Source organism: Cyanistes caeruleus, chromosome 1 (assembly GCF_971803275.1).
Source record: "Cyanistes caeruleus chromosome 1, bCyaCae1.hap1.1, whole genome shotgun sequence".
Taxonomy (NCBI): Eukaryota; Metazoa; Chordata; class Aves; order Passeriformes; family Paridae; genus Cyanistes; species Cyanistes caeruleus.
In genome coordinates this window covers 5,204,256-5,228,463 of record NC_141701.1, presented here as the reverse complement: position 1 = coordinate 5,228,463, position 24,208 = coordinate 5,204,256, and the positions used below count along the sequence as shown (strand labels likewise).

General features: G+C 44.3%; 1 protein-coding gene across 18 annotated transcripts in view; it reads right to left on the bottom strand.

Annotated features, from left to right (window-relative positions):
• Positions 1–24,208, bottom strand: part of TRAPPC9 (trafficking protein particle complex subunit 9) — a 448,540-nt gene that overhangs the window by 320,459 nt on the left and 103,873 nt on the right. For 5 of the 18 annotated variants that reach the window (XM_086877507.1, XM_086877501.1, XM_086877491.1 and 2 more), the window contains one exon: positions 11,627–13,285. The exons of the other annotated variants lie outside the window; for them this stretch is intronic. In XM_086877507.1, coding sequence (XP_086733633.1) covers positions 12,875–13,285 — 411 coding nt within the window. In that variant the 3' untranslated portion in view covers positions 11,627–12,874. Of the gene's footprint in view, positions 1–11,626; positions 13,286–24,208 lie in introns of those variants that run through there. 18 annotated transcript variants of the gene reach the window in all.

The window sequence follows — 24,208 nt, the reverse complement described above, 5'->3', positions numbered from 1 at the left end:
ATGGAACCAAGGTGTTTCAGTTGTTTAAAAAATGGGGCAAAACAAAAACTTTGGAATAAGGAAAGAAGAAGAAAATTAAATAACTGAATCCTCTTTTTGAAATATGACAGGAAAGTTTAGCACTTACACTACAGGGGTTTTTTTAAGACAGCAACCATTCAATAGACTATATCTGATAAAAAGAAGTATAAAAGTACTTCTTTTATGGTATAAAGAAATACACCAGGAAAATAAGACAATATTTTCTGACTAGATTTATTTACTTGAGATTACTTTCAAGACCTTGCATTGCCATTGGTGAGATAAAATATCCTGCTAAACTAAGCTATCACTCCTCTGAAAAATAGCTAGAAACACTGAAACAGCACTTGACTACTTGACATCCAACTGCACCCATCCAGCAAACCACAAGCATCTTGCTGAAAAAGCTTCTGAAGACTTCTCTGAGGAGTGTATACACTTATCCCAGAGTAGATTTATAGATATTTTATATATTTTGTAGTACTAAGTGTGTATCCATGTTTATCTTTTGGAATAAATTAGCACCTAATGTAGCAATCCAAAATGTTGGTTTCCTTTAGAAGGAAAGAGATGATCAGTCTGGTTCTTGATGCAGCTCAAACTTACACTCATCACAGACATAAAAGCCAGCCTTTCAATGACTCCACTAAAATTACCCTACTTTTTAACCTTTGATGGTAAATTCACTCTTCTTTTAACATGAGATCTACCTTTTCCTTTAGTTAACAATATTTTCTGTAACGTCTTATTCTACTGAACTCTTCAGTAACGTAAATAAATGCACAACCCATTTCACTCCTAAAATACAAAACCATCTTGTAAAGAAGGAGCTAAAGATTGTAAGCAAATGTTGAATATATTTTTTAGCTCACCCTTAACACTTCTAAAAGTGAATATTAGACATTTGCAGCATGACAGTGATTTGCTCTGCAATATGGTATCTCTTCAGGAAGGCCTTCTATATTTTTATTATAGACATTTTTAAAAAGCTCATTAGTACTTTACTTGTAGTGAATCAAATTCATTCATCTTAAATTGATAAAACACACCTATGCATTGCTTAGGAAAGATGAACTTTCCAGGGCTTTATCATAGTCATCTGTCCAAATCCACTTAAGGTGAGGAGAAGCAAGTTTTGCCTCGATCCACAGATGCAGAAAGGAATTACCTTCTAAACATACCCCAAAGTGAGATTAAAATACAAACGACATTAAATGTTGGGATCCAAAGTGATAAGTCAACTTTATTTTTTTTCCCATAAAGGAGGAAAGAAAGGCAGGAATTATGAAAGTAGGAGAATGCCAAGAATGATGATGAGAATACAGGAAAGGGGTTACCCCCACCATGGCTCTGGGGGTTCTTCCCAGAGCTGCCCAGCCAGGGAGCAGAGCCATGGCAGCAGCATCAGCAGGGTGGAGCAGCCAGGACAGCAAGGAGAGCAGAGACTCCAGCCCTTTGTAGATTCTGCAGTGCCTGTGGAAGGTTGAGCACTTGTTTATTGAAGGCTTTGAGAGTGGCAATGTCACATCCACCTCACAGCAGCAGCACCACGTCCATGCAGAACTTCAGCCCTGCTCCCCAGAAGTTCATTGCCTACTCCTTCACATCCAGGCAGAGTTTGACTGCTGGATCAGGAATTTTACTGCTTGCTCACGTGATGGATCAACTACAGCCAGCCTCATTTTCTAAATTCAAGTGGTTTCTAAAGCTTTTATTAGAAGGAGTTCAAAACTTTAACTTTCAAAGAAGAGGCAATGGAGAAATATTCCTTACTTTTTACTTGCTCACCCCATCCCCAAAAGTCTGACAGATTATTTACAGGAAAGCAGAATCACCGTTTTTGAGGTGCTCATCTTGATACCAAGAAAATTACTTCAAAACCAGACATTCAGCCTCACAGAACTTTAGACTTTGTAAAATAGTTTTGTGTTTTTCAGTGAACTTGGATAAAGATACAAGAGAATAGAAAGAAGGGCCCTATTCTCTGCCAGATGCTCATTCATAAGGTCTTTTTGACCTGACCCATTCCCTTAGTACTTCAGGCAAGGGCATTTAAAATTCAGGCAATGAAAACAATACCTGAAGTGTTATTAATGCAATGATCAGTTAATTCTGACTAATAATTAAGCAGGCTAGTGAAAATGTATCTAATTACATCTCTCATCAAATTAATGTTCTGATGCTGGCATGCTATTTAAGAACTACTTTTCTTGAAAGCAACAGCTTGGTGAGTTTATTCATAACCAAGCCAGTACTTTAGGTCTGATGTTTGCTTGACCTTTCACATCTACAAAACCCTAAGATCCTGGAGTACAGCGAGTCCCAAACCTATTTAAATTGGCTGAATTAGGATGTGGCACTGACTGCAGAAATCACAGCCCAGTGCAATATTGCACAGGACAAAACCGGGCAAGATGTTAATGTACAGCCTCAAAAATACCAAAGCAACTCAGCAGAATAGAACACAGGCTCAATGAATTGCCCAGAATATTGGTTTTGAAGCATTACACCTGTCTCCCATTCTCTGGAGAGATTATACATGACAAAGTCAATGTGCATCTTAAAGGACTAAGAGACATAATACAATACTGAGACAAAAAACAGGATCTGGAAATTGGGGTTTTAATGGTTTTGTTAAGCAAGCTCATAGCCAATAAACACTGTTTTGAATAACTGCAGTGACTGAAGTATAATTGAACATCTTTATAATTAGAACTCTCTCAAAAAAACTACTAACCTAAACTGTCAAAGGGACAACAAAATTGAGAGAAAAATAAATTAAAAGCAGTAAGTACACCCATTGACAGGAAGTTCCTTCAAAATTATGGCCCAGAGGCAACTACCATAGTACAGAAAAAGAGAGCACTGTAGGCCACTGAGCCAGAACAGACAAAGAATAATATATAAATAAAAGGACTCAAAGTTCTTGTGAAAAATCCTATCTGGATAGCCAAAGAAACAGATTTTTTTTGCAGAAGATCAGCTGAATCCTCCATCCCCAGTCAACATAATTCAGGAGGTACAAAGTACAACACAAAAACAGCAACAAGCATATCTAGGGATTCCCCATCCCTGAAATGTTCCATGCCAGGCTGGATGGGGTTCTGAGTAACCTGTGATAGTGGAAGATGTCCCTGCCCATGGGGCATGAGTGATCTTGAAGGTCTCTTCCAACCCAAACCACTCTGTGATTCTGTGATTCTAAATACACAGCCTAGACAGAAAAAAAAAGGCTCCAGCCTTGAGCATTTCATGATGCAGAAATATGTACATTAAAAATACACATTTCTTTTCTGTTAAAAGCCTGCTTAAACATAGTATAGCTAGAATCTTGAGTTTTTATTTGTTATTTGTGCAAGTTATTTAACCACTTTTTGCTCCTTTATGGTAATAACTATGTACCTGATTATCTCAGCAACGAGAAAAAAAAAAATCTAATGGGAAGTGTCAGCTGTGAGCACAATATTATAGCTGAGTCCACTAAACCCAACTAAATATGACATTAGAACCAACAAGCTCTCACATTTTACATCTGAAAATCAAATGAAAGGTACATTAATATTACTGTGCACATAATGCAAATGTGTGGCTACAGAGGAAAAAGTGATCTGTTTTTCTAGGTTATCTTGAGTCATTATGTACAGGAATATCAAGAACTAACAAGCAAATCAGATGACTGGTGAAATTTGGGACAGTAACTTCAGATAATGCTAAGGACTTTACAGGACACCATCAGCCTTCATGAGACTAATTGAGAAATGTTTAACAGCATGTGGAAGGATTAACACCTAAAAACATTACACTAAAACATACAGCTTAGCCTCAAAACTCTGCAGAAACACTGATCTCAACGGCTACACCTGGACAAGCTGGACATCACTAAATGCTGCATGGTAATAAATCTTTCCTCCCTGCAAGAAAACATTGAAAAGACAAAACCATCAAAAAAAGGCAAGATTTTCCTTCATACATTATCAAATGAGTCGAGAGTTTTCAAACTTAAAAATGTATTATGCAATATTTCATCCTCAATAAAATTTTCCACTCTTACCATAAAAACCCTTGCAACTTCCAAATTAGGAAGGCAATTTTGGTTCAGAGTGTATCAGTTAAAGTGTCTTCTAAAATATTTATAACTAATACTAATTAGAAATAAATGGTTTCATGTGTAGTAAATCAATTAATATCTTCTGTGCGAGGTTAAAACTTAATAAAATACTTGCTCTGGCAAACTGAATTATCACCTCCATGTAGATCACTCTGCTACTTCAAATTAACAAAAAAGAAAAATCAGTCTTCTTTGAATTAAAATGTCGCCATCAATAGGCCGATTTCTACAAAAAATAATAGAGCCAGTGTTCAGTTTAAATCCTTCAAAAGTAATAAACTTCATAAACGTTTGTATCATGTATAAATGAAATAAATCCTGCACCTTTCCACACTTCAGGTATGCACTGCTAACTTGGCCATATTCAAAGTATCACAGTTGAAAAAACTAAATAGATCTTTATAGTCAACCAGTGCATTCCTTTAACCATTTCATCTCTGCAAGGAACTGCTTTATATAAATTAACATTTTATTTCAACAATATCTAGGATCTTAATAAGGAAATATAAAGGAAATGGGAGAATGTATTGTTCCATTTCATATCCCTGTTTAGTTGTGAAGTTTTAGAAATTGTAATCAGTTAATGCAGTTGAAACTCACCATAGAAGTTAAAAAAAAAAAAACAAAACTGAATGAAATGGATGTTATGAATAATTAGTCCATATAGTAAAGGCCAAACTATTTATTTAAGGGACTCTGTGCTGAACTGAGTTTCCATGATCGACAAAGTTACTGGTTGTCTTGGTTCACACATGTCCACTGCATTTCTTGTCCCTGCTGTGTCTGTCAGCATTCTCTGCCAGGTAACTAACTACCACTGTTGTTAATTCATTGTACTTTTTAATTCAGAGTCTTTCACAGATTTCCTATCTTGTGCGGTTAAATGAAAAAAGTTTTAAAAATGTAAGGGGAGAAAAAATTATGGTTTTTTCTCAAGCTGCAATACTGTAACATACATTTTTTTTCTCAATTGTTTTATTGTTTGGTGACCCATCTGCCATATGGTACTTCAGTCTGTAACTACCCAAACGAAAAAATAAATACCCTATTGAATAAAGCCTTAAAATAAACTATAACTGCATGACACCCAAGAAAGTAAAGGCATTCTAAACTCTCTACCACAGATGAACAAAGAATGCACTCACACTTTCTCCAGTTGTATGTTAATAGTGCTCACTGACCTTTTTTCTTACCATACCTCTTAAAATCCTTTTTAGAAGAAATATCAAAATTGCAGAAATTTTAACAATTCTAATGTTACTATAATCAGTTTTAGTTTTATAAAGTAGTTCATTGCACCTGACAGCTGATGGCAAAAAAGCACAAATTTTTAAGACACTATTCAATTTATAACTAAAGTCATTCTGATATTAGAGATTTGCCAAGTCAACCCAAAAGTTACAGAATGCCAGAAGCTAGTTTGAAGTTTTTTAATCCATGAAAGTTGTCTATGTTCTTGTATGGACCCTAGTTTTCGGTTACAGCATTGTTTTTTAAAATTCAGTTTTGTCTCCCATCTGAAACAGCTTTGTGACTATAAATGAAACACCCTCTACCCCAGGAAATGAATTTAGCTGTGCTCAGTCAGACGTAGCAGAGCTTCATCTTCAATCAGGTTTTCCCTGAAATGACAGTATTACTTATCTCTCCCAAAGCCAACAAATGAACTAGTAATGCATATTTGAAATAAAATTTAGATATTTCCTATTTAGTCCTTTCTCCTAATTTGTAAAACTCAGAGAGTAGTGATAGAAAATATCAAATAACAGCTATTAAGTCATCAAATTTCAACGCACAAAGGATGGGAACAGTTTCCACTGGGGACAGGAAAAACATCAAGAGGAAGAATTCACAGAGCAAAGTGGAAAAGCTTTCTATAGTTTCCTGCAATAGCAAAGGCTGGAGATGATGAAAGGCAGATTGTGGAACTTTTTTCACCAGATCTTCTTCCAGAAGGGCCAAGGCATCGCTTCTCTGCAAGCTTCAAGGGAGCATGATAGAGACTGGATGTTCTATGGAAGTCCCTCCCAACTCTACTTTCTGTGATTTAGCATCTCTTGTATAAACATGGATAGCAAAGTTCATTAATTGCAGCAGGAATAGTTGTTTAAGAAATCAGTATTTAAACTGGAAATCTTCTTTTCTCCGGGAAAGCTGCTTTCCCATTAGGTGAAATAGGAAGCTTTCTAAAAATATTATGCTACAAAAGCTTATCATAAAGCAGTATTATTAACTGAAGCTACCTTATCTTAATGGCATACACATAAAAGAACCTAACATTTGCTTTTGGTTAACCAGGTATTTGAAAATAATATAGGTTTTACCGACTTAGGTCATAGCTGCATGAAGGACATCAATGTGTTTGGCAGCTACAGACCAGGAAACATCACCTCTCAATGAGAAGAAATGAGAGTAAAGCATAATGAAAAATATAAAACATAATATTGTAGTAATGCTCTGTCACATTAGCAGTCTTCTGTCTATGACAAAATCTGCAGTTTTTCTGCTGATATTACTATGTTAACCATTCACAAGATGAAGGAAACACCAAGTACCAGAGTGCATTTCATGAATATAAAATATTAAAAGAAAACTCTACTGTTACTCGTAACATTAAATACCTTTCTTATAACTTTCAGTAAGTGAATGACTCATACAGCCACCAGAGCTAGCATGCACATTTTTTTCATCAAATATTTTAAAAATAGTATTATTTCATTTTTTAAGGAGTAGTGATCTAGCACTCAAAATAGTCTGGAAACCTAAATGCTTCTATTCACCTGAAACGCTGTCTTTTCTTACATATGAATTTATTACAAAAACCTCGTAGTGCAAAAATCCCTACACAATTTTTAAACATTCCAGTTTAATAATAATAATCAAGAAATACATAAAAATGTAGCTGATATTTGACTAAAAATTCCTAATAAAAAGTTTGGAAATAGGACATGAAAGATAATATTCTTCATAAAAAAACATCACACTACTTTTTAAATACAGGGCATTAATCACAGCCCTGCTATCTTCTTATTCTGGAAAACTCCATTTTCACTGCTTCTTTCAGCATTTCAGGTCAACTCTGATCCTGCTTTAAAAGTTAGTCTTCATGGTGCATTCATCTGTGCTTTCAGTTATTCTGTGAATCACAAAGTAATTAACCTTTATTCAGTACATTTCTCGTTCTGTGACAGGCATGGCATTTCTCCCTCAAGCATTTCCTGAAAAAAAACTGTTCTGTTCCCAAAAATGTATAAAATGACACACAGTTAAAAGCATACCAAAACACAAAAATGTAATGATGGTCAAGGAAAAACTCAATCCCACTACATTCCTGTAATATTCCTTATTGATAATTTTGTCAGAAAATATCCTTTACAGAATGTTCTGTTTACTACCAGGAGCCTCTTTGGGAAACAGCTCCACTGAATGCCCACCAAGGAGCATCAAATGGATGGCTGGAGGGGGAACAGAGGTCCAGCACTAAGAGGGTACTGCCAAGCCCATCCAGGGTCTTCCCCTACACCTTGAGCAGGACAAAAACAAGGACATCACACTGACGATGAGGCCTTTGCGAGCCACAGTGACACTGAGCCCAGAGGCCATTGTAACATGGGTCCGCATGGTGACCCAGAGGGCTACAAATCCCTGCGGTGTTCTCTCCAGGAGAGCAGCTCTCTGAGGAGGCAGCAGGTCACTAACGACTTCCTTAACTAACTTCACACTAACGACTTCCCAGGATTGCAGGGGGTCAGGTCTGCTCCCCGTCCCTGTGTGCCAGCTCAGGGGACTGCTTGTCCTCCACATAACCCATCTGACTCCTGAAAGCTGAGAAAAACAAGGCATTCTGTACCTCAACCTTTTCCTCGTCCCTTGTGACCATTATCCCTCACCCGTGCATTGATTAAAGAAGAGAGATTTTACTTGGCACTCCTGTGAATCCTGATCTGTTCTAACAAAGACTTTTATTGGTTTTTATAGTAGTGGACAGATTAAATTCAAACAGATTTTTGCCTTGCTGATGATCATTCTGCCTGGGTTCAGGGCCAGGACACATGTTGGGCTGGGTGGGTAAAACACTTCAGCATGGCACAGGGCTTCTTTGGGGATGTTTAGGGGAGGAACACACAAGGTGGCACAACACAGAGCTGTAGGTCTTTGGAACCAGAACAAGCAAAGGCAAAGTCAAAAGGAAAAGGCCTTAAAAAGTCCTTTGTGACCAGGCTTGGCTGCATGGAAACCGCCAGGCCTCAGGGACAGGGCGTGGCCTTGCCCACCAGGCCTTTGTGACCCGCGGTGACATCACGTGCAGAGGCCATTGTGACACAGGTCAGCGTCATGACCATGGGGGGTATAAATACCGACAGTCGCCACTCTCGGGACAGCAGCTCTCTGAGGAGACAGCAGCTTCACTGGAGGCAGCAGCTTCTCCGAAGGCAGCAGCTACTCGGTGTGCTTGTGTCCAGTGTCTGGCAAAGCACACGGAAGATGTCCAGGAAGCAGCAGGCGAATGCTCGCGGCCAGCCCCGTGAGTGGCAGCCCCTGCTGTACAAGCGGCATGGGTCAGCGGGAAGGCAGGACCATCACCTGCCACCCATTCAACCTGGGCGTGGGGACCCGCTTGGCATTGAGACCCTGCCGGTTTGGAAACAGCTGGAGCACTCTGAGAGAGAGGTGCTCCTCAAGCTGATGGGAGGGCCCAGCAGCAGCGTCTGCAGTGACGTTTTCAGGGAGCTGGGCCCACATCTGAGGGAGAACAGGCCCATCGAGTCCACTCGGAGAACCACAAAGTGGTTAAGTGGACGCCAAGGAGGGGAGGGAATGCGTCGGCCCACTGGGCAGAGTGCGTGTGACAAGCAGCTGTGCCTAGAGGATGATGAGGCTTTGCTGCGTCGTGCGGATAAAACGTTGCAGGAGGTGGATGAGCTGTTGTTTGGATGCAGCTTCTCCCCCCTGCACGACAAAGAAAGCCCCACGACGCCCAGGTGCATCCTCAGGGATCCACCAAGCCCCACTCTGGAGCCAGCTGCAGGCCCCGCAGTGCCTCACAGCACTTGCAGCGTGACCAAAGACGCTGCAGGAGAGACACCAAAGTCCTCTGAGCTGGTGTCTCTGGACCAGTTGCTGGCTGAGCTGGACCCTGTCTCTGACGACTCGCTGTCCTGTGACGCTGTTGTCAAGGAGCTCCTGGAAGACTGGGAGCAAGAAGAGCTCCATGACAGAGAAGCAGCAAGAGAGAGGGACAGCGAGTCAGAGAGAGCCTTGTTTCTGCCACCGCAAGGCAAAGGTAGATGTGTCCTCAGGGATGAGTCAAGGGTCACCCCGGAACTCGCTGCAGGCTCCCAGGTGCCCCACAGCACTTCGGGCGTGACCAAAGACTCGGGAGGACAGGCAGAAAACAAGGCAGAGACGGCAGGTCCCGACCTCTTGGAACAGCTGTGCTCCAGCTCTGGCGAGTCACTGCCCTGCGATGCTCTTCTAAACGAGCTCCTGGAAAAGTGGGAGGAAGAAAGAGGAGCAGCAGGAGAGAGTGACAATGAGCCAGAGAGCGCACTGGATCTGCCACCGCAAGAAGAAGAGGAAGAGCCAGCAACTTCTACTGCGGACAGCGATGGCAGCGAGGAGGGCGATGTCAGCGAGCCTCTCCCCACGGCACTGCCCGAAGAGGCAAACACGGCTGCAGTGTGTGCCTCGGCTGCCGTGGACGAGGCCGACGCAGCATGGCTTGAGGCTGGCTGTGCCCAGGCCGCCCCTCCCCAGGCAGAGCCCCGCAGGGCTGGGGAGCCGGCAGGGGCTTGCCCGCTGCCTGCCCAGCCCCTGGCACGCAGCGCTCCTGCTTGCCCCGCCGGCAGCGCAGCCGTCCCGCAGCCCCCGGCCCCACGGCCATGGCGCTCCATCGCCAAGACGGCCCGGCGGGCTCTGCGCCGGCTCTTCTCCTTCAGCTGCCTCCGGGGGCAGCGAGAGGACTGAGCCCAGAGCCAGAACCAGGAGGAGGCCCTGAGATGCTGGCTCCCCCTGATCGGCTCCCAGTGGCAGGTCCGGGTGGCATTGGCACCCCACCCCAACTTTACCCCTTCTCCCCTTCTCCCTCTCCCTTTTCCCATCCCTATCCCTCTACCCCACATTTCTTGTTAAATAAAATCCCCGTTGTTAACGTTGGTAGATGGTCTCTTTGGCACCTTCATTCACACACAGGCATCTCTCACTGACCACACTTTACCAGGGGCACACACCTGCACACAGCACTCCAGGTGTGGCCTCCCCATAGCCCAGTACAGAGGGACAATCACTGCCCTGGTCCTGCTGGCCACGCTGCTGCTGACACAGAAGGCCAGGAGGTCACCAGTCCCCTTACCCACCTGGGCACACGCGGCTCATGTTCAGCCACTGTTGGCCAGCATACCCAGAGACCTTCCTGCTGGGCAGCTTTCCATCTAATCTGCTCCCAGCCTGGGGCACTGCAGGGGCTTCTTGGGACACATGGGCAGGACCAAGACCTTGCTCTTATGGAACCTCACCCTGATGGCCTCACACCATCCATCCAGCCTGGCCACATCCACCTGCAGAGCATTCCTACCCTCTAGAAAATCAACACTTCCACCCACCTTGGTGTTGTCAGGATTTTAATCATGAGGGCACCCTCAATGCCCTTGGCCACATCAGCAGGACAGACACTGAACAGGACTGGCCACAGGGGACACTGCTCATCACCAGACACCAACTGGATACGGCACCATTCCCCATCACTCTCTGGACATGGCCATCCAGTTCCTAAGCCAGCAAAGAGGGCCCCTGCCCAAGCCCTGGGCTGTTGGCTTTTCCAGGACTGTGCTGTGGGATACAGAATCAAAGACTTGCCTGAAGTCCAGGGAGACTCCATCCACAGCTTTTCCCTCAGCCCCAAGACACATCACCCACAGCCCAAACGACATCAGGTTGCTCACACTAGACCTGCCTTTCCTAAACCCACATTGGCTGGGCCTGATCCCTCAGTTGTCCTCTCTGGGCCATGTGATCCCCCTCACGATGATCTGCTCCAGAACCACGCCAGGCCCCGAGGTCAGGCTGACAGGCCTGCAGTTCCTCACATCCTCCCTGCAGCCCTTCCTGGGCATGGGTGTCCCATTGGCACCTCCAGTCACCTGGGACCTCCCCGACTGGCCAGGAATGATGACAATAAAGGATGGGAGAGTTGCTTGGCAAGCTCTTCCATGGGCTCCCTCAGCACCCCTGGGGGACTCTGGGCCCCATAGACTTGTCAGGGACCCAGTGGCTCTGCAGGTCACCAACGACTTCCGCCAGGATTGCAGGGGTTCAGGTCTGCTCCCCGTCCCTGTGTGCCAGCTCAGGGGACTGCTTGTCCTCCACATAACCCATCTGACTCCTGAAAGCTGAGGCAAACAAGGCATTCTGTACCTCAGCATTTTCCTCATCCCTTGTGACCATTTTCCCCTCACCCTTGCATCAATTAAAGAAGGAAGATTTTCCTCAGCACGCCTGTGTTCTTGATCTCTTCTAAGAGAGACTTTTTATTGGCTTTTACAGTAGTGGACAGATTAAATTCAAACAGATTCTTGCCTGATGACCCTTCTGCTGGGGTCAGGGCAGGGACACATGTTGGGCTGGGTGGGTAAAACACTTTAGCATGGCACCTGGCTTCTTTGGGGATGTTTAGGGGAGGAACACACAAGGTGGCACAACAGAGAGCTGCAGGTCACTGGGAGAAGAATAAGCAAAGAAGGGAAAAAGGCCTTAAAAAGTCCTTTGTGATGAGGCTTGGCTGCATGGAAACCGCCTGGCCCCTGGAACACAGGGCGGCCGTGCCCACCAGGCCTTTGTGACCCGCGGTGACATCGTGCCCAGAGGCCATTGTGACGTGGGTTTGTGTCGTGACTGTGGGGGCAACAAATCCCTGCAGTGGCCACTCCCAGGAGAGCAGCACTCTGAGGAGGCAGCAGCTTCTCTGGAGGAAGCAGCTCCCCTGGGTTATTGTGGCCAGTGTTCGTCAGAGCACTCCCACAATGTGGAAGAAAGAGAAGGCAAATGCCCATGACCAGCCCCGTGAGGGGCAGTCACTGCTATCCAAGCAGCAAAAGGTGAGGGCCGGGGATGGAGGGAGAGGCTGCAGTGGGAGGTGGGGGAAGCCCTGGGGCACAGACAGCCAGGCCTGGCACCAGGCCACGCTCTGCAAGGGAGCCAATGATGGGATGGCTCAGGCACAGCAGTGACCCTGAGGCAATGAGCACAGCTGGGAACCCAGCCCAGCCTGGCTGCTGTGGCCAGCACCTGCCCTGGGGCCAGGCCTGGGCTTGCTGGCAAGTGGGGGACACCATGCTCACACAGCCACCTCCATCCCACTCCTACCCCTGCTTCCCACAGGTGACCCACAGCCAGCCACAGGGACCACCTCAGGTCACCTCAACAATCAAGATGCCACGCGGCAGTGTCACACAGACACAGAGACTGTCTGTGTCCGACTTGCCGCCTCTCCATGGCCCTCAACTGCCACTGGAACCTCCTTGCCAGCTCAGCCCTCAAATGCAAAGAGCAGCCTCTGCGAGGGTCAAGCTGCCCCCTCTGCCAGCAGCAGCAGCCTCTGGGTCTCCTCCCAGAGGCACAGCACGTGTGGGCTCTGTGGCCAGTGGCTACCAAGAGCTCATGACACCTTCACCATGGGGCACTCTGGCTGCTGGTGGGGCCTGGGAAACACCTTCCCTGGCAAGCAGAACCGAAGGGTTCTGGCATGGGTCAGTGGCAAGGCAGGGCCATCGCCTGCCACCCGTGGAACCCGCACACAGCGTGCAGATCTGCACTGGGAGCCAGCCGGCTTGGCAGCACCTGGGGCACTCTGAGACAGAGGTGCTCCTCAAGCTTCTGGAAGGGCATGGTAGCAGCACCTGCAGTGATGTGTTCAGAGACCTGGGCCCGTGTCTTCGTGAGAACAGGCCCATCGAGTCCACCCAGAGAACCACAAAGTGGTTGAGTGGGCGCCAAGGGGCAGAGGCAATTCATCGTCCAGCCAAGCAAAGTGCGCATCACAAGCAGCTGTGCCCAGAGGATGATGAGGCTGTGATGCTTCGTCTCTGTAAAATGAGTAAGCAGCTGGAGGAGATGGAAGACAAAGTGTATGATGTGATGTTTAGAGACATCTTCTCCTCCCTAGAAGACAAAGAAAGCCCCGCAAGGTCCACATGCATCTCCAGGGATCCACCAAGCCCCACCCTGAAGCCAGCTGTAGGCCCCTCGGATCTGCACAGTGCATCCAGCATGACGGAAGTTGCTGCAGGAGAGACACAAAAGTTCTCCCAGCTTGTGTCTCTTGACCAGTTGTTGGCCGAGCTGGACCCTGTCGCAGACAACTCCATGCCTTCTGATGCTCTCGTCAAGGGCTCCACAGGAGAGGCAGAAAACAACACAGAGATTGCACATCCTGACCTGTTGGAACAGCTATGCTCTGTCTCTGGTGACTCGCCATCAAGTACCCTTCTAAACCAGGTACTGGAAATATGGGATGAAGAAGAGCTCCATGACAGAGCAGCACCAGGAGAGATGCAGAGTGAGCCAGAGAGTGCGCTGTCTCTCCCAACAGAAGAAGAAGAAGAGGAAGAGACAGCACCAACAGCAGACGGTGATCCCTGCAATGAGGGGCACAGCGAGCCTCTCCCCATGGCTCTTCCTGAAGAGGCAAAGATGTCTCTGGTTTGTGCCTCGCCTGCCGAAACCGTGGAGGAGATTGAAGTGGAATGGCTTGAGGCTGGCTGTGCCCAGGCCGCCCCTCCCCAGGCAGAGCCCCGCAGGGCTGGGGAGCCGGCAGGGGCTTGCCCGCTGCCTGCCCAGCCCCTGGCACGCAGCGCTCCTGCTTGCCCCGCCGGCAGCGCAGCCGTCCCGCAGCCCCCGGCCCCACGGCCATGGCGCTCCATCGCCAAGACGGCCCGGCGGGCTCTGCGCCGGCTCTTCTCCTTCAGCTGCCTCCGGGGGCAGCGAGAGGACTGAGCCCAGAGCTAGAACCAGGAGGAGGCCCTGAGATGCCGGCTCCCCCTGAGAATGATCGGCTCCCAGTGGCAGGTCCGGGTGGCATTGGCACCCCACCCCAACTTTACCCCTTCTCCCCTTCTCCCTCTCCCTTTTCCCATCCCTATCCCTCTACCCCACATTTCTTGTTAAATAAAATCCCCGTTGTTAACTTTTGTAGATGGTCTCTTTGGCACCTTCATTCACACACAGGCATCTCTCACTGACCACACTTTACCAGGGGCACACACCTGCACACAGCACTCCAGGTGTGGCCTCCTCAGGGCCCAGCACAGAGGGACAATCACTGCCCTGGTCCTGCTGGCCACGCTGCTGCTGACACAGAAGGCCAGGAGGTCACCGGCCCCTTACCCACCTTGGCACACGTGGCTCATGTTCAGCCACTGTTGGCCAGCATACCCAGGGCCCTTCCTGCCTGGCAGCTTTCCAGCCACTCTGTCCCCAGCCTGGGGCACTGCAGGGGCTTCTTGGGACACATGGGCAGGACCAAGACCTTGCTCTTATGGAACCTCACCCTGATGGCCTCACACCATCCATCCAGCCTGGCCACATCCACTTGCAGAGCATTCCTATCCTCTAGAAAATCAACACTTCCACCTTCTTTGGTGTTGTCAGGATTTTAATCATGAGGGCACCCTCAATGCCCTTGGCCACATCAGCAGGACAGACACTGAACAGGACTGGCCACAGGTGACATCGCTCATCACCAGACACCATCTGGATGCCAGGTCTTACTGTTGACTTCTGAGACAACCAAGTCAGTAAGTACTTCAGCCTTTTCCTGAGCAAGAGGCTGCTGTTGGACTTGGGGGAGGGCTGTGGGCAGCCTTGCCTTTCACCAGGCCTTAATCTGTGGAGACTACAATGCAGGGATGGCCCAGGCACAGCAATGACCCTGAGGCAGCAAGCACAGCTGGGAACCCAGCCCAGCCTGGCTGCTGTGGCCAGCACCTGCCCTGGGGCCAGGCCTGGGCTTGCTGACTCATGGGGGACTCCGTGCTCACACCGCTGCCTCCATCCCTTGCCTCCTCCTGCTTCCCACAGGTGACCCACAGGGAGCTGTATGCAATAGAGGGAACAGCACAGGGATGCTCCTCTATGGGCTTATCCTGTATCATAAAAAGTCATCACAGTATTTGGGAGCCAGCACTGCCCTCGTGGACAAGAAGGCCAATAAGGTCCTGGTGGGCATTAGGAGGGTCATTGGTTGTCAGCAGGTTGAGGGAGGTGATCACGTCCCTTTACTCAGCCCTAGTGAGGGGCATCTGAACTGCTCTGTCCAATTCTGGGCTCCTCAGAACAAGAGAGACATTGAGGTCCTGAAGTGTTCCCACTGGAGAAGAACAAAATATAATTAAGGGCCTGCAATGTCTTTCTTACAAAGATAAGCTCTGAGAGCTGTGCCTGTTCAGCCTCAAGAAGAAACATCTGAGAGGAGCCTTTTATGATTTTTATGACTACTCAAGAGGGTGTCAGAAGATGGACTTTCTCAGTGGTGCCCAGCAACAGGACAAGGGGCAATAGGCAGAAACTGATGCACCGAAGTTCCACCTGAATATGAGGAATAATTTTTTTACTGTGCAGTGACCGAGCACTGAACAGTTTGTCCAAAAAGGGTGTGGAGTCTGTCTCACTGGAGATATTCCAGCACTGGCTGGACACAATCCCATGCCACATGCTCTATGATGACCCTGCTTGAGCAGGGAGATTGGACCAGATGACCCACTGTGGTCCCTTCTAACTTGACGCATTCCAAGATTCAGTGACATTCTAACAGACTGGCTCACCCTGAAATGGACAAAGTCTTATTTAAACAAATCCAAGTCACCTCCTTCTAATGGAGAACAAAAAACTTGCAGCATCCATTAGGAAGGCAACATTGCAGGACACAAGAAATCTGTTATATTTTTGGATTGTGGAAATGGTATTGTTTTTCATACATCTTGGACAGGCCTGCTTTCTCTAATCTTTCGGAAATTTCCTTCTGACTAAAGAAGCGCTGTTGCTGTTTGTCAAATTAGTTTTACCTTGGTAAAACACATACATTTTGCACTGATCTGCTTACCCAGGACTTAAAAGTACAGTATATGAGTATTCTTACTCTTTTGACTTTTATAAAGTAAAGTAAAGTGTATACTTGGCTGCTCTTTTATCAAAAAGGAAGATGGATGTCCTTTCGTTAAGGCTATAAAAATTAGTTCCTTGTACTTATGAGTCAGAGCTTTCTGAAGCAGCTCACTCCTTTTTCTCATAATGGAGCATTCAGCTTTCAGCAGCAGTGCTTCCATAACAATCCTAAAACCAACAGCCTAAAAAAAACTTGATGAGTCCTTACAAGGAGTCTAGCAGTAATAATCTTCTCTAAAATATAGATAGACCAGATAAATGCTGAGCTGGTCACAAATTTTCAGACAAACAAGAACTTGCTAATGATGGATTTTTGAAACTAAGAGGAATGGAGCAGTGGGACAACCAATCATTTGCGGGATTTGTCTTGCAATATAACGGTGCCAAGCTCTGCTAGAAAAAAATGTAGCAGGGAACTCAAGGTTCCTGGAAGAGTGGATGTGGATGCCAAAATTTACGTGTCACTATCAGAGGACATTCAGAAAAAAGTTTTGAGAACCCCATTCAGTTAACTCATAACCTCAAAGAAATATGACCAAGTCTCTTCATCAAGTCTTCTTTAGAAGACCAAGATGAAGAGAAAGGCCTTTGTGATGTTGGACAGAATATCCAAAAACATGGCCCATATCTGCATGGTGAGAATAACATTCCTCCTCTTTTCCAAAGACTGAGTTTCAGACATTTTAACTTGTTCCACAGCATTCAGGAATTACAGGACTTGATCCCTTGGATCCCTTCATAATTGTCAATATTCTATAACAGTTTTTAAAGATATCACAAAAACAAAATATCCCCACACAAACCAGACATGGTCTGTTAAGGAATGTTTTACAAAACATTTCCACTTTGCCTGAGTACATTGAAAATTTCAGCCAGTTTCCTAAAAATGGATGATTTCTATGCACACATGGCTAGAACTCTTGATGTGTAGCTCCAATACACGGAATTCGATACCCCTTTATGAAGTCAGTAACATTTTCAAAGATTAAGTAATATTTTAGGCTTACTGAGTCTTTTATATAACTTCATATCTCTTTTAAATCTCAGTTCAAATACAGGGTATTTGCTTGAAACTTTTAGGTATTTACATGCTACCAAAAACAACATCATGCAGAACATCTCAGTACAAGGGGATATGAACTGTTGTCGACCTTGCACACTTGTCAGGAAGTGAGTGATGGAAATTATTATTTCTTAAATGGAAAGCAACTAATATGCCAAGAAGAAGATGAATGACAGCAACTCAATCTACAAACCGTATCTTCAGAATTCTGTCTGTTCTCAGGCAAGAGAACAGGAAAGTGAGATACACAAATGCAAACAAAGTTTGTTTTAGGACTCCAAGCAGAAATAAAACCCATTCTGAGAGGCGATGCTCTTTGTAAAAGGCTGTATATAATGTGTTCTTTGCAAAACACCAAACAGAGGAAGGTTCGTGCTGTATCACGGATACTATCGGTAGCTGGAATTCAATACACCCAAAGGCAAAGCCACAAAAATGACATTTGATGCCATCACCTAAAGCCAATATCTCATCAGTAAAATAAAAGGAGAAAGTTGCATTTAAAATTAACATTAGGAAATATGACTGGATGCCTCTTCTTCTTCACATCTGAAAAGCAAAAGCAATGTGACCTAAGCCAATTACCCTATGTCTTAACAACTACACAGCTACACACCTTCCTGAAGAAACAAATTCCTACCTTTTCATCTTTTCCCCTTAGTCAACCAGTGTCATCTGCTTCATTTAGGATGAGTTTCAGCCAACATTCTTAGCCAAAACCCAATTTCAGTGACACACTAATCATCTAAAAAACCTGGCCATCTGTGTTTCATGAAAGAGAGATGTAAAAATGAGTATTAGCAGCATATTGATGAAACTGCAAACCAATCTGTCACAACCTCCTTTGCAGTCTCACATAAAAGGCACAGTTGGCAGGAATCTAAAAAATTCCATGAGAAAGCTTGTGGAAGAGAAGAAACAACTGCTTCAAATAACTCAGTTGTCTGGAAAAGAATAAAAAAGGGAGTAATTAAAGCATGGAACTGCCAAACACTAAGATAACACGGAGACCTGGCAACCATCTCTCATGGCCAGTGGAACCAAACACAGCGCTTGTGCTTCACATCCTCCGTTGGCAATATAATACCATTAAGCAATAAACCCAGTGTGATTTCTGCATGTTGGGAGGAAGTAGATGAAATGTGTTTGAGAACTTGACAATGATCAAACTTTTTTACCTTCACAAAGGACTCTGTAACGCACCATAATACAAAGAAGCAAGAACAGCTGTCCTTTATTCCCAGTGAGAATGCTCTCCTGGCTCATGCTAAATTTGGCATCCACTGTGACTACAAAGACCGTTTCATCAGAACTTTGCACTTCTCCTTGTGGAACTTCTGAAATTCCTATTGGTGACAGCTTCAAATTTCCCAAGATACTTTTGCACTCAATCTCTACCACTTACAATGTTTACCCAACACTCAAGTCTCATCCAGGAATTTGCTGAGGACACATTCTGTTTCACCATCTGGATTTTTCATATATTGGATGGTATCAGCCTCAGCATCATCAAAGAATCAGCCATTTCTGCCAAGAAGACAAATAGGTCAGTCAAGCTTGAGTTGAGGTTGGTAACTCCACACTGATTGTGCTCAGCCACATTCTTCTTTTTCACATGTTTGGAAAAGTTCCATCATCTTATCAGAAACCCAACTAGGCTGAGCAACGTATGCAACCCCAAATCTGCCTCCTTATCTTTCCTTCAGATAAAATATTAACTTTTTTCCAGTTATCAGGAGCCTTCCTGAGTCAGCAATCTCAAATCTTTTGTCCCTTCAATGTGAAAAAAATCCCATCCTTCATCAGACTTCAAGAAAAAATTAATTGCACCACTTCAAAAATCACACCTGGATGCCATCTATAGAATACTACCCAGCAATGAACTAACACTTTCCTTCAGAATTCCCTTCTCTGTCAAGACACTTTTTCATGCCCTCCAGCATCATCTTTACAAATTTTTTGGGTTCTACTGTAACTTCATCTTCAGATATATTTTTCTTTCTCTTTCTATACATTCCCAGGATTAAACACCAAGCTCTCCCACAAGAAGCTGCGGATCTGCCTCATTTCTAGACACAATCAGGCACATAGCAATTCTAGTATTGAACAGGAAAGATAAACTGCAGCATGATTCACATTTTTGGCGCAGAATTTAAGCAAACCTATGAAAAGAATCTGGATTTGTGCTCATCCAATCCTCACCATCTTCACTATTAGAAAACACATACCTACTTGCCTTCACTGATTACAGCAAAAGTTACTGCCAAGAACAGCAGTTAAACTTGTAATTGCTATCAGCTACATAAAAACACCTGCATTACTTCAACATTTTTGAAGGTTTTGTTGAACTAAAGGAATTAAGGAACAAGCTATTTCATTATCTTTTATTAAAAAATAAACTGCTCAGGAAATTCATGAGATTTGATAAAACCTGCTTAACAGAACAGCAAGAAGCATGAAAAATACTAAAAATGCAGTCAAACCAAACAAAGTTGTTTTTTCTTTTGTACATACATCAACAAGATGCTTACTGATATGCCAGATGACTTGTGTTCATTTCTTAATTTTTTAACAAAGTCCTTCGGTCACATGAAGCCTTGTAGCTCTGGGTCTTAATACAGAGCTTTTGTTACTGGAACAAACCAGGCATTCCCATAGCTCTGCATCCTACACTGGACAGCAGTACCTGTCTGAGGAGAAGCACGACAGGTAAAGCATGAAACAATCATTCACATCTATACTCAATATCAAACAAGTCTTTAGCACAGACACTGCCTTTGGATCATCTGGACAGCAGGCTATTTAACAAATCCAGTTTTCCATTTAGCAAATCCAGTTTTCCATTTCTCTTGTTCCATGTTGAACCTGTCTTTTGTCATGGCCTTCTTAACATTGAGCAACAATGAATTCTACAAGTTGCATTATGCACATTGTGGAAACAAACTTCCTTTTGATTATATTAAAATTTCACCACAGCTGAAGAAATCTATTAATACTGGCGCTGTCTTCTTCTAAATATTAATCTTACTACAAATCTTCCAACAAAAACAAAGTTAATTTTAGTTTCCATTTTTCAGGCAGGTGTGATATGTATGCCATGTCCAACATCTAGCAGAAAATGGATACATTCAAAGGCAATGATGATGCACAAAAAAACCACACTGATCTTTTTATGATTACTGTCATTGTATAAAAATCAATATAGCTTTTTTATAAATCTGTAATCAAATAAACTAATTTGATAGCAAATTAAAATCTACCACTGCTGTCCATGAATCACAGGAGCCCATTCCCCAACACCACAGCAGTAAAACCGGACTGGGTCCTCTCTTTCCTTCACGGTGGATGATAACAAATCATCCCAAGCCCAGCACAACCATTGTTCAGAGACTGTTACTGCTACTTATGGCCCCACATTGCAATTCCCTGCAAACCTGACAGCACAAGCAGAGCAAAAATAAACCGAAGATCTCCAAAGCCTTGAAAGCTCCGCTACCACGCAGGTCTATGCTCTCTCCTCTGGTGTCTTTTTCAGTCCCACCACAGTGCTGCAGGCACTTAAAACAGTGTCTGTTCAAACATGGGACCTGCTGTCCTCACTCCTGTCACACTTTCAACCTCCTCTGTGCTCAGACAAAGCAAACAAAGCAGCCGAGTCCTGGGCTCTTTATTAATGCTCAGCAAATATCAGCCCCAAAGAGTCACAGAATCATGGAACACTCCCAGGGATGAGGAGTCAGACTAAGAAAGCTGCAGAGGACCTTGGATCATGGGGAGTTTCGGCCCAAATGAAGGCGCATCCAGGGCTTCCCCAGGACACTCGGCCTCAGACAAGCTGTGGTGCCAGGCAGCCACCACCAGCCACGGCTGAAGCTCCGCAGCAAAGAGTGTCTCACAAAACCGCACTTGGAGCACAACGCACCAATGTCCAGCCATGGGAAACCTTTCACATTAAACTTCACCATAATGCAGATGAATCACTAATTTAGTATAATTCTGTTATTTCTCCAAAGGCCCAACACTAACCTCATCAGCATAATGACTTTCTACAGTACCAAGTGCATGCCCACACACACTCACACTGTACTTGGTGTCAATCCGTTACCAATCCAGCTTGAAATAAACCCCATTGAAATCAAACTGCTTAGCAATAAACACCAATAAAATACAGTAAGAAACCCACTAACAGTTTGTTTCACACCCAGACTTCAGAATATGTAATACTCAAGAAGTTACTATAATTTTTTTTTCTGATTTTAATTTTCATGTGATTTTCTGTATGTATCATTTCTTTGATTATCATGTCTAGCTTTGTTCTTTCTTGCAGTGTAAAAATGTGTTGGGATATTAAAATGTTACTAAGTGTGTACAGATGTATAGCTTCTATTTGAGCAGCTCAGGGACCGGTAACCATGGCACTGCTTCCAAGAATAGAATTATCATCTGTAACAGCACTCATGCTGTGGCAGTTGACAGAATGGTTATAAATATATCTATTAGCAGCCTGAGCTGAATCTTTAAACAGCACTATAGGGACAGCAGTTGGCTAAAAATAGCTTGACAATATTGCATTTGAACACTTGTCCTCAGAAACACTTTGTCACATCCACAGAGCGAATTTCAATTTTTTTTTTCCTGCATTAAGCTGAAAATGAACTTCTGTGGCACACAGGAGACAGACGGTGTGACATTTTTTGACCTCCCTCCCCCCTAGAACACTACAAATAAAAGCACAACAGCAACAATCTTGAAAAGACTGCTATAAAACATGAAGTGATGCTTAGAATTCAAAGTACATGAAGCAAGAGCAGAATCAAAACTCATTTTTCAAGGAGGGGAAAAAAAACATATGGCAATCATCAAGAGCACACAAATAATCTGTGTGAGCTGCTGGAGTTCAGCTTCATTCTAATACATGTCCATAGAACTGGAACAGGGGAATGATGGCTACACAGTTGTACTAACAACTGTATGAGCCACCACTCAATATGAAGAAAGGAAAATTGTCTCAAACAGTTTCTAAATACAGAAGATTTCATTAGTTCAGACATACATTCTAAATAAATACCTTGTGCTTGCCACTTTTAATATTTTCCTCATCTTTTTAATCCCAGTTGATACCAGTGCAGTAATACCACTGTGACCAGCTCAGCCAGATAATGAAAAACAAACAATTGTCCTTTATTACCCAGGGAAATGTTTGCATTTCTTTAAATTATCAAATGCAGACCGCTAATTGCCTAATAATCATCTGTACACTGGAAAATGTGACTCATGAAAAAAAAAAAGTATGAATGATAAAGATCTCTACAAAGAAAAAGATGTGCTCACAGAGTACATCATGTCATACAGTATAAAATATTTTAGCTGAGGAGAAATCTCTGGAGGTTCTCTGATCAGCCCCACTCAATGCAGGGCTAAATTACAGCAGGTTGTTTCATCAAGCCAAATTCTGAAAATGGAGATTCTGCAACATCTCTGAGTAGCCATTTTGTTTCTGAGTGCCCTCCTTGTGAACAAAATACTCCCTAATATGTGACTGCAGTTTCTTATATTCCAGCTTGTTCCTACTGCTTGTAATTTGGGTGGTGCCTAGTGACAGACAGTGGGCACAGGCTGAAACACAGGCAGCTCCCTCTGAACATCAGGAAACATCCCTCAGTTATCAACCTGTTTCCAGGACAAACCCAAACCATAGCCCCACACCAGCCACTATGAACACAGTTAATTCTATTGCAGCCAAAACCAGCCCAGGGTGAGAGCACTGGAACAGGTTTCCCAAGAGGCTGTAGAGTCTCCCACCTTAAATACATTCAGAAGTCAAATGGATACAATCCTGGATGCCTGATTGCTTGAGCAGGGTAGAACAAAGACTGTCCAGATGTGCCTTCCAGTCTCAGCCATTCTGTGATTCTGTTACTGTTTTTTCACTGTGTTTCCCAGATGAGCCCAGCTCCCTTCACTCTACACTCTGCCACCAGGTAACACCCTCAGCCTCCTCCACTTGGGGCTGCAGAAGCCTCAGATCCCACCTCATCCATTGTGGACCCCAATGCCCTTCACTGAACTCACTCCAGCATCATCTTGTCCATCTTACACCAAGAACCCAAAACTGGGCACAGCACTCCCAAGTGCTGATCAGAAGGAAGCATCCCTGAGCTTGCTGACCACACATTTCCTGGTACATCCCAGCTGGAGTTGGCCTTCACTGAAAAGCCACACAGACACTGCTGACTATTCCACCATCATCGTCCATCCAGTTTTTTTCTGCCATGGCTTTCCATCCAGTCAGCATCCAGCCCATGCCATTGCCTAGTGCAAGATAAGTATCCAATTTTATTTTATAAGCCTATATGTGTATGTGTATAAAGTTTCATTAACAGTGGTTTTGAAGGGTATTATCTACATTAATAATAAGAAATTAAACACAGCTTAAAATGCACTGAACTTGTATTCTTCAGCAGTAAAGGTAAGACCTTTGATACATACTTCCAAATGCAAATTAAAACAAGACTCTAGGAAAAGAAAAATTATCACCCAGTCAAAACTAAATAAAACTTCTACAGTGTTTGTATTAGACCTTCCATCTTTCTTGATGATTATCTAAGGATGAACTACAACTTAAACAGAACAAGTTCCATGCGTTGTATCCTTCTAAAAGCTTGGTTTTGGTAAGGGAATGTAAAACTTAGAAAATGAAAGTCAACTCCATCGTAGTATGAGACTTGAATATTCAAGCAAGAAAATTAAGCTCTTGGGATAATTAAAATTGCTGTTTTCATAAGGCATATGGATCAACTTGACCGCAGCAGTGAACTCAGGCTGCAAGGCAAAAAGAATTAACATTTCTGCTCAAATTT